At 48.6% G+C, this 9635-nt stretch overlaps 1 protein-coding gene across 1 annotated transcript in view; it reads left to right on the top strand.

The window, feature by feature from the left end:
* Positions 1 to 6173: 6173 nt before the first annotated feature.
* Positions 6174 to 9635, top strand: part of CAMTA1 (calmodulin binding transcription activator 1) — a gene marked incomplete at its 5' end in the record, with an annotated part of 26774 nt that continues 23312 nt past the window's right edge. The window contains 5 exons of the mRNA XM_010141090.1: positions 6174 to 6313; positions 6550 to 6746; positions 7093 to 7171; positions 8016 to 8331; positions 8715 to 9226. Coding sequence (XP_010139392.1) covers positions 6174 to 6313; positions 6550 to 6746; positions 7093 to 7171; positions 8016 to 8331; positions 8715 to 9226 — 1244 coding nt within the window. The remainder of the gene's footprint in view (positions 6314 to 6549; positions 6747 to 7092; positions 7172 to 8015; positions 8332 to 8714; positions 9227 to 9635) is intronic.

Here is a 9635-nt window from a genome sequence, read left to right as displayed (position 1 = left end):
ATTTTGTACTAAAGGGTGAGCAGGAGGTGGTGGTTTGAGCCGGTGCCCCCACCTCGGGAACACTGCTTGCACAGCTCAAAAAGAGAAACCACACCATGTCTTTGAAGAGGTTAGAGGATGGGGAGGGCCATGCAGAGTGAGCTGTGGCATGGGCAGGTGAAGCGGGCACTTGTAAGCTCGCTCTGCAGCGCAGGCGTTTCCCCCAGAGCTGAACCCTGTTTTTCCTCAGGGTGGGGACTCCACCCTTCTTCATATTACAGTCTCTGACGCTGCTGAGTGAGGGAGTGGTGGTGTCTTTTGGTAGTTCTGCAGGATCTGTCCTGCTCAGTGTATAATCACAGACGTTTCTGGTAGCAACCCTGTTGTCTCCTTGCATGGATAAAACTTGCACCACGTTTGCGGGTGCTGTGTTTCAGCTCCCTGAGTGATCCAGGGTAGAGTCAGGAGCTGTCACAGGCTCACGAGGCAGCTGCTTCTGCAGTCTCGGGTGAAAGCTTGTGTGCTGGGTGTAACTGTGTAAGTGTACGTGCTGCAGCTCTGCAGAGCTCTTAACTGATGTAAATAACCATGCCCCGTTAAAAGGCTCGTACCAGAAGTGGTGCATCTCTGGAAATGTTTTGTCCATAACTTGCTATGGTTACTGCAGTCGGTAGTAGGCTCTGGGTACAAACCAAAAAGAAGCTCATTCTGCGCTCAAATGACGGTTCATGTTTTAGAGAGGTGAGTATGAGTTTCAAACCAGTTCCTTGGTACGGGTCAAAGTCTGACCAAGCAGCTCTTTCCAGTCCCTCCCTGCTGGGGCAGTCAGGCTCCCCTTGGGCTGCTGGTGCTGGGAGCAGCCCAGCCCTGACATGACACTAGAACAACTGGTTTTCTCAGGCGGTCCAGAGTCCAGACCCTGTGAATAAATCCTGCCATGAATAGTTCTGCTGTGGTTCCTAAGCTTCGCTTTGAGTCCATGGGATATCTTCTCACTCCCCTGTGAAGGGCTGAGGAGAACAGAAGTGAAAATGCCTTCTGTGTGATGGACAGGTCCCTAAGTTAACGCGTGACCCAGGGGTGCAGTTGGGGTTCGCAGGGTGAGAGGGGTGAAGCCTGTGCGAGTGGATGCGTGTAGCTCCGTCAGATCCCGAAAGCTTCAAAGCTCCCATCAGGTGAAAGCAGCTGCTGGTGGAAAAGCTCTGAGACCAGGCTGTCCTGCTTCGCTGGGGCTCCGTCTGTTCACAGAACAGGCCCTTGGGGCCTAAAGCCTCCACCTCTAACTGTTACGCTATGGAATAACGATGAGGAGTAATTTTGATGATAATTTTTTATTGTTAAATTTGAAGAGTAATGACTTCTAGAAAAGAGACAGTGTTCTGAATGTTTTCTATGAATTTGTGAGGTGTCTTGGAGATACAGAAATGCAGCTGTTTTCATCACCTTTGGTGGCAGTCTTGAAGAACAGCTTCAGAAACCTTTTTTTCTTGTTTCTTAAAGAATTTCCTAATGTTTCTTCTGGTTTATTTGTAATAGAGAAACTCAAGAAATGGAAACAATCGCAAGTCTAATTTTTTGGCTCACAAAAAAACCTGAAATTTGATCATCAAAAGCAGAGTCCTTGGGTAAAACCATAAATACGTGGATTTGTTTGTACCTGTGTGCATCTCTGCTGCCTCTGGAAGGAGCCGGAGCGCTTCCAGTGCCAGACATCTCCTTGTGCTGGGATGGAGCAGTGTAGATTTCCTGTATAATGCAGCAGGAGAAAACGTTATTTCGACAACTTGATTTATATGCTGTTGAGCTCCTGTCTTCAGTGTGCTGAGAGAGAGTTGTCATGAGATCCTCTGCTGAGTAGAAGAGACAAGAATATGAAAACTGTGTTCTGTATCTGCGGAGCCGGCTAAGCAGGTGGCTCTCCTCAGACCCCTGAAGTAAGCCAAGCAGAGCAGAGTGTGACTAGCAAAATTAGAAATAAGGGACAAAGGGTCTTGAACTTCTCAAAGCAACACCTGTAATGTTCAGCCCTCGAGCTCTTATAGCCCATCTCTTCAGTATTGCAAGGTAAATTACATCACTTCAGACAGCTTGGGGATTTTTTTATTTTATTTTATTTTCCACTTAATTCCCGTCCTGTTTCTGGTGTTTGGGCTTTGCTGACAGTGCTTTTTTGGCGATTAGGATTTTCTTGGGAAAATGCGTTAGAGTCAGCAGAACTGGGTCAGGTTTTGTCATGTGTTCTTTACCAGAAAACATGGCTTTCTTTTGCAGTAGAGTACAGTGCTTTGCTTAAAAAATGTGTTGTTGATATAAAAGATACCTGGCGCTGCCAGATGTTGTTGAGCTGGAGGATCTTGTTTCGAACCTCAATTATGTTCAGTACATAACACACCCAAAAAACCCAACCCTTTGCTTCCCAACATGAGAGAGGTTTTCTTTTCTGTCCCGTTCCTCTTAATATATAAAGGGAAGAAGATGTTTTCATGCCAGTTTCAGTGGTGTAAGTTGTACTTTTGTTTTCAACATAATGCTCTTGTCCTTAGGGACGAAGCAGGCCACGTCCTGTTAAGGAGAAATACAGGAGTGATAATGTTGTGATGGAAACTGCCAAGCTTGGGACTTAGAGAATATCAGTTCCTAGGAGGTCGCTTAAAGACTTACCCTCTAATTAGGCCCCTGAAAAATCTGAGTTTTCGAGGCACAAGATCATCTTTATTTTTTGTAACTTAATTCTAATGGGGTGGAACTAGTGCAGTCTGGTAAAACAGTTGGAAAGTCCACCTGTCTGCGGGCAGCTGAGTTTTTCTGCCATCTGAGAGATGCTGCAGGAGTGCACCAGGAGGAGAGTGTGTAGAAATCAGTGTTTGTATGTGGTTTACTTTTGGGAGCCTCACTGAAAGCAGTCAGGTTCCCTGGCCCCACTCCAAGCGAGGAAGGAAGGGAAGAGGTGTGCTGTTTAGGAGGTTGAATGACCCAGGGGTCTTCCACACCAACAGTGGCATCTGTTGTTCTCACCGCAGCCCGGGCCAGGCATCTGTGGGCTTGTTAGCAGTGCTGGCCGTGGTCCAAACGCCCTCCATCGGGTGTACGTCCGGGCGTCGGTGTGGAAGAGGAGAAGCCTTTCCTCTCATTGCTAAGTCTAGGAGGAATCTTGGGGGAAAGTCCTTCCCCGTGGCTCTTCCCCTGTGCTTAGGTGTCCTTGTTTTGTTTTGTTAAGGATGTACCAACTGTTGCAGCATAGCCGGTTGTGGTCTTCCCTTTCCTGTTCTCTTTTTCTCTCTCCCCCTCTCTCCTTTTTTTTTTTTATTTTCTATTTTTCTTGGTAGACTGATGCAGTACCCGCACTTCAAGTGAACAGTCACTTTTGAAGAAAGGACACCGTGGTGTACTTGATACCACGGATGTTATTATGGACACGCTATGCATAAATAATTTTGAAATTTCCATCAGTTGTGGCTTTGTTCTAGCTGCTTAGGAAGCAAGTGTAATCACCTGGAAAATGGGCAGCTCAGTGATGCTTCCCATGCACTACTGCCCTGCTTACCTTATTTGCTGCCTGGAGCTTTCTGAGCTAAGGTTGCATCCTGCTGCAGGGTGAATGCCAGCGGAGTCTCTGCTAGACATTGGAGAGGGCTCCCTTCATTCTGCCAGTGCTCCAGAATTTTACCAATAGCAGCATATTTCTGACCTCCCTGTAGACTGAGCAGTGATTTACAACCGTCTGTGAAAAACACTGTTGTCTCGGTATGTAACTTCAGTCCCCTGATGAAACGTGCCAGGAAGTGCTCAGTGTCATTAGCTCAGTATCAGGAAAGGTGGAGGCTTCACACATTAGAGATCACAGAGCCTACAGAGAAGAGCCTGGAGAGTAGACATGAACATGGGGCCTTTCATTTCTGTTCCACGGTGGTTTCAGCTTGAAGCAACAGAAAGGGGGGAGAAAAAAAAAATAACGTGCACAGTGTACTTCTGCATCTCACCGGAATCATTTTCTCCTGCCATTTCTGGCTGTACAGAGTAAGTATTCTCTTTAGACAGCAGCCCTGGGCTGCTTGTTCTATAACACCAGTTCAAGCTAAATTTCTTCTTATAAAAAGATGCTGCTCTTGCCTGTACAAGTTTGGAGGCTGTGATGTGCTACCTGGTGTGTGTTACTGCTCTCAGCTCTAATAAAATGTAAGTGCTGGCCATCCAGCTAGAGACAGCGCATTACATGTGTAGAACAGAGCTGTTCACCAGCACAGCAAGCGTGGCCCCTTCTCCTGGTGCCCAGTGGCAGCAGCTCTGTTTGGCACAGGCCCGCGGCAAGGGGGGTGGCTCAGCGGTGCTGGGTCTCATCAGTCTCTGCAGCGTACGTGCTCTGCCTGGCAATGGGGAAGGAGGAGACAGCGTCATGGACTGCACTGCAGCACACTGCAGCACTCCCGGAACAAAGGCGTGCTGGGAACACACGGCTCGCGTGGCGGCTGTGTGCTGACCGCAGCTGAGGCGGGGCCCTGAGACTGCAGGTCTCTTAGCGGTGTGTCCTCGAGTAACTATCAGTCACTTTCCCAGAGGCTTTGTGATTAATCGGACAACTGAATTATTAATAAGGCACTAATAATAAGTAATCGTGTTCTGGACTATGTGAGAAAAGGCTGTAGTGAGCTCACCTCTGAGATGAGGTCAGAGGGGGGTGCTGGCCACACTCCTTTGCAGCATCCCACCCTGCTCTCGAGCAGCCAGGGTGGGATGCTGCAATACAACCTGCTGGAGCTGGCCATAAGGGAACGGAGCTCTTGTCTACTGTCCAAACACGGCAGCCTCTTAGAAGGGGATGTCTTTAGCTGGCAGACCTGAGCTGTCTCTTATTGATGGTCTGCAGCATGGTCTTCAGTGCAGTGCAGCAGAGAGATCCACCCTCTGTCTGATACCCTCTAGTGAGAGTTGTGCCTTGCCGGGTGTGGTGTACAAGTGCTCCTGCAGCCTTCCAGGGAGGGCTCTGCCTGGAACCAGGTCACTCAGAGAAGACTTTGCCTTTTAAAACTTGATCAGAGCTTGTTTGTTTTGATGCCCAGGTTCCTGTTACTGTCAGTGTGCTTTGTGCTGGGCTGATCAGAGCTCCGCACCACCACATCATCTCCGTGGATGCATGAAACCAGACAGGCTTGTCTTTTCCCCACAGTTTATTATTACATGCTGTTAGCAAGATTCATTAAATGTTCCCCATCCACAAAATCATCCTGCTGAGCAGGATAATCTACACTATCATGTGCTGCATGAACCTTCTGCTTTATGGGTCACAAGACAGGAGCCCTCTGTGTTTGCAGCCACTGGACCTGCCCTGACTCGCCCTAAGCACGAAAAGATTGCTTGAGTGGATCTCTACAGCATCAGGTTCAGCAATGTCCTGTTAACCCGAGGAGATCTCCCTGCTCCACTCTCCAAGTGTTATTAGCTGTATCGCAGTGCAAGGAGGGATAAAATAGCCAAAACAGCCTTTAGACTTCTGCAGGGACCAGAGGGCTCAAGAGCTGTACTGCTTTTCAGAGTGATCCTCAGTGCCCATGCTCTGTGATTTCTGGTAGTTCTGTTCCTGGCACTGGACTGAAGCTGTTTTCCAGGAAAGGGAGCCTGTCCGGGAAGGAGCAAGTGCCTTTTCAAAGGCTCTTTTTTCTAAGCACGGAAGAAAGCAGAGGAGTCTTTTTCCTCCAGGTGCCGTTATTGCAGGGTTTCAGGAGGCAAGCCAAGCTGAATTCAGGACTCTGGTAAATCGATTAGAATGGATCCATTTAGAATCTGGCATCGATTCTAAAACGGAGAGTATTTTGACAGATACGATTCTACTGAAATGCTGTCAAATTGGTTATAACTGCTTAGGGTCTACTTGTGTTTTCAAGGAAGTTGCAGTACCCCAGTCCTTTACTGTGTCGATACAGCTAGAATCACAAGGGAAGGGATCCATCTTCTGCCTGCTTTTTTTTCATTTTTCTGTCTATTTTTTTAAGGAAGTTCTCTGGAATTGTAGTCAAAGGGCTGCTGCAGGAACTTGAAGAGCTAGGATGCTGCAGGGCAAGTGTCCCCGTGCATTGCCAAGCAGAGCAAATCTCCTGTATGGCTTCCAGGATAGCTGTGTGTGGATTCCTGCAGTAGGCTGCTGAAACGTGAGCTTTCTTCCCCTGGAAATATTCTTAATCTGGCTTTCTTCAACCTAGATAACCAGTTCAGGATGTCAATACTGGAGCGACTTGAGCAGATGGAGAGGAGAATGGCTGAAATGACAGGCTCCCAGCAGCACAAACAAGGAGTTGGAGGTGGTAGCAATGGGAGTGGGAACGGAGGAACGCAGGTGCAGGTATGAACCCCACTATGTCCAGACACATGGAAGTTTTATGCTTTCTTAGCAGAGTTTGTTTTCGGGGCGGGATTGGGGATGGTGGTGTCAGAGGATTATAGTTTTCCTAAACAACGTCTGGTTGGCTTTAACTCAAGTTGCCACTGTCTCAGTAATTCTACAAGTGGAAGGCTGCCTGCTCAGGGCAGGTTGTTGCTCCCCTCAGTGGTTAAACTAGAATGTCTGTGATGTTTCAGTGCGTTTCTGGGACTGGGACACTGGGAAGCTGCTTTGAGAGCCGCGTGGTGGTGGTGTGCGAGAAGATGATGAGTCGTGCTTGCTGGGCAAAGTCCAAACACTTGATCCATTCGAAGACTTTCCGAGGAATGACACTGCTCCACCTCGCCGCTGCCCAGGGCTATGCTACACTGATCCAGACCCTCATCAAATGGCGGTAAGATCCAGCCCACTGGGCTCCTGGGTGCCAATACAGGCATGGCAGAGGCATTTATAAGCTCTGCTTGGTCCAGACTTGTGGTTGTCCCTTACAAAAAGCCAAGTCTCTACACTTGTTCCTGTCCCCAGATCTGACAGGACCTGTCTCTTGAGAGAGCAAGCTGACCACTGGATGTACCGTGCTCTTAGTCTCTGGAGGGGGCACAATCTGTAGTGAATGTGTGTGTCATGGGTGTGTGCCTGGCCACTTCTTTGTGGTGCGGCGCACCGGGTAAAGCTGTGCATTTAGGAAATGATCCTAATATGGCTCCAGAGCATCATTTATTCTGTTGTTTCCTCTGCAGCACCAAACATGCAGACAGCATTGATCTGGAGCTGGAAGTTGACCCTTTGAATGTGGATCATTTCTCCTGCACTCCTCTGGTAAGAGCAGAGACTGAAACTTCTGAGAGAGTCTGAGGACCCTCTGGAGTTATTCCTGGTGCCTTATTTTCCTAATGTGTCTCACACACCGAAGAGTAGGTGTTTCTGCGTGTCCTTTCTGTGTAAATGGTAAGACACTGCTCTATCAACTTACTGGCATTTTGTTGAGAGAGACGACACAGAAAAAACTTATCATTGAGTAATGTGAGCGAGGGGACAGACAGGTGGTACTGATTTGTGCCTTACCCAAAATCTAGTCTCCACTACCATGCTGGGAAAAGGACTTTACGCACCTGCTTTTAAGTTGTTCTCTTTGACTGACTGTAGAAGTTGTGAAGTCATTCCAATACCTTGGTCACTGGAAGCATGAAACCGTGACTAAGAACTTAAATAAGCAAAAAGCCAAAGGAACCAGAAGTGCCAGTTTACAACAGCAGAGTGTTGATTTTATTGTTCCCAACCTTTAGTCCTGCCTGCATGTTTCTGATCTTAGACTACTTTGCACATGAGGCTGTTCTGTCTCTGCAGCGATGCCAGTGTCAAAAAAAAAAAAAAGCCACACACAAAACCCATTTATTCCTAAATAAGAAACTGTCAGAGTGTCAGCTTCATTTGGCAGGTAGAGGTTTCTCTGTCGTAGCAGAGAATAGCATGCATCTCATCTTCTGTAACGGCCTTTTGTCAGGGTAGGACATTTATAAAAGCCAGTTGCTGGGATTCAAGCAACTGGTTTTGCTTATCAGAGTTGTTTTTCTGTGGGCCTGGGGACCGGACCCCACTGCGTTAGCAAGAAGGGAGGGATAAGGCAGGTTGCCTGATGGGTCACCTGTCTTTTCTTTTTCAGATGTGGGCGTGCGCCCTGGGCCACATGGATGCAGCCGTTGTGCTGTACAAGTGGGACCGCCGAGCCATCTCTATTCCTGACTCCCTTGGGAGACTGCCACTGGCCATTGCCCGGTCTCGGGGCCATGTGAAGTTGGCAGAGTGCTTGGAGCAGCTACAGCGAGATGAGCAAACTCAGCTTGGGCAAAACACCAGGATTCAGTGCCCCTCGAGCACAGACTCCAGCTCAGAGAACTGGGTGTCCCAGTGGCCCAGTGACCTTATTGCCTCTCAGGAGCCTCAGAAGGGAGTCACTGTGATTTCCAGTACAAACACAGGTAAAACAACCCTGAGGGCTTTGCTGACATTTGACACATGAAAAGCTGGGGCCAAGGAGCTCACGTGAACGGCAGGTGCCAACTTAGCCCTGCTGTTGATGTTTAATTCTTTTCTTGTGGGCGCTCTGCCACGTGCTCCATGCACGTGCACAAATATTGGGAAGAGAGTGGATGCTTGCTTTAGAAAGATGTGTATCTCGTAAGAGTGGTTGAGGTTGTATCATCTCTGGGTGAGAGTTACTCTCTTTGCACATTCTGTTGGGTGTCTTAGAGGAGAGCACAAGCTTCCACCTGCAGCTCTGTGGCAGAAGCTGTTGTATTTCCTACAGCAATCATGGGTTGTATTTTTTTTTATTTTTGACCATTGATCTGTTTGTTTCCAGAGCTGAGACGACCAAGATCAGAACCTTCCAGTTACTACAGTAGTGAGAGTCAGAAAGATTACCCTGCACCCAAAAAACATAAGCTGAGCCCTGAATATTTTCAAGCCCGGCAAGAGAAGCTGCTTTCCACTGCACTGAGCCTGGAACAGCCGAGCATCAGGAAGCAGAACTCCAGCTCCAAGCAATCTGCCACTGAGACAATCAGCCCCAGTGAAGGGATAAGGGACTATGGCCGGGAGCTCTCCCAGCACATCCCAGAAGTTCCTGGGTACCGGGGCTCTGGCAGCCAAGCAGGCGTCAAATGGAACCCAAAAGACATTTATATTGGTGTGTCTGCAGTGCAGGTGGCGGGGAGCCAGAAGGGAAAGGACACTGTAGTCCATCGGCTACGCCAGCGAGAGCAGATGAACGTGCTGATGATGGCTGACAGGGAGATGGTGGATGCAGAGCTCTTGTCCTATAGGGACACCGCAGGGGATGAGGATTGCTTACACCACATGGATGACTTGCAGGTAAATAGACCTAAGCACCAAGATCCGCAGTCTCGGAGAACGTGGGGGCTGCGCAGAGGAGCCTAACTGTCAGAAACTTCTGTGGAGGCCTTTAGAGACGCTGAGCTGTGCTTTGTGAAAGGAGGGGGTCATTGACTTTCGGTTTCAAAGGGTATCCTTTCAAACCAGATGCAAAGGCTGATGGTTTTCATTTTGGGTCCTGCTCTGGCATACGCTTCAACAGTGTACAGAATGCATAAGATTGTAATTTTGTGAGGAAAAAGGGAAGAGCAGAGGCTGCTGGTCACATCAGTAAAGGGGACTAAGGTGGACTCATAGTCCTCTGGGAACTGGGAAGCAGTCCCTGCGAAGACAAGGTGACTTGTGAGAGGCAGTGCTGTGGCTGGAGGCCAAGCCCCCGCACTTTACA

Source organism: Buceros rhinoceros, unplaced genomic scaffold (assembly GCF_000710305.1).
Source record: "Buceros rhinoceros silvestris isolate BGI_N320 unplaced genomic scaffold, ASM71030v1 scaffold17658, whole genome shotgun sequence".
Lineage (NCBI taxonomy): Eukaryota > Metazoa > Chordata > Aves > Bucerotiformes > Bucerotidae > Buceros > Buceros rhinoceros.
This window is presented reverse-complemented; position numbering and strand designations above follow the sequence as displayed.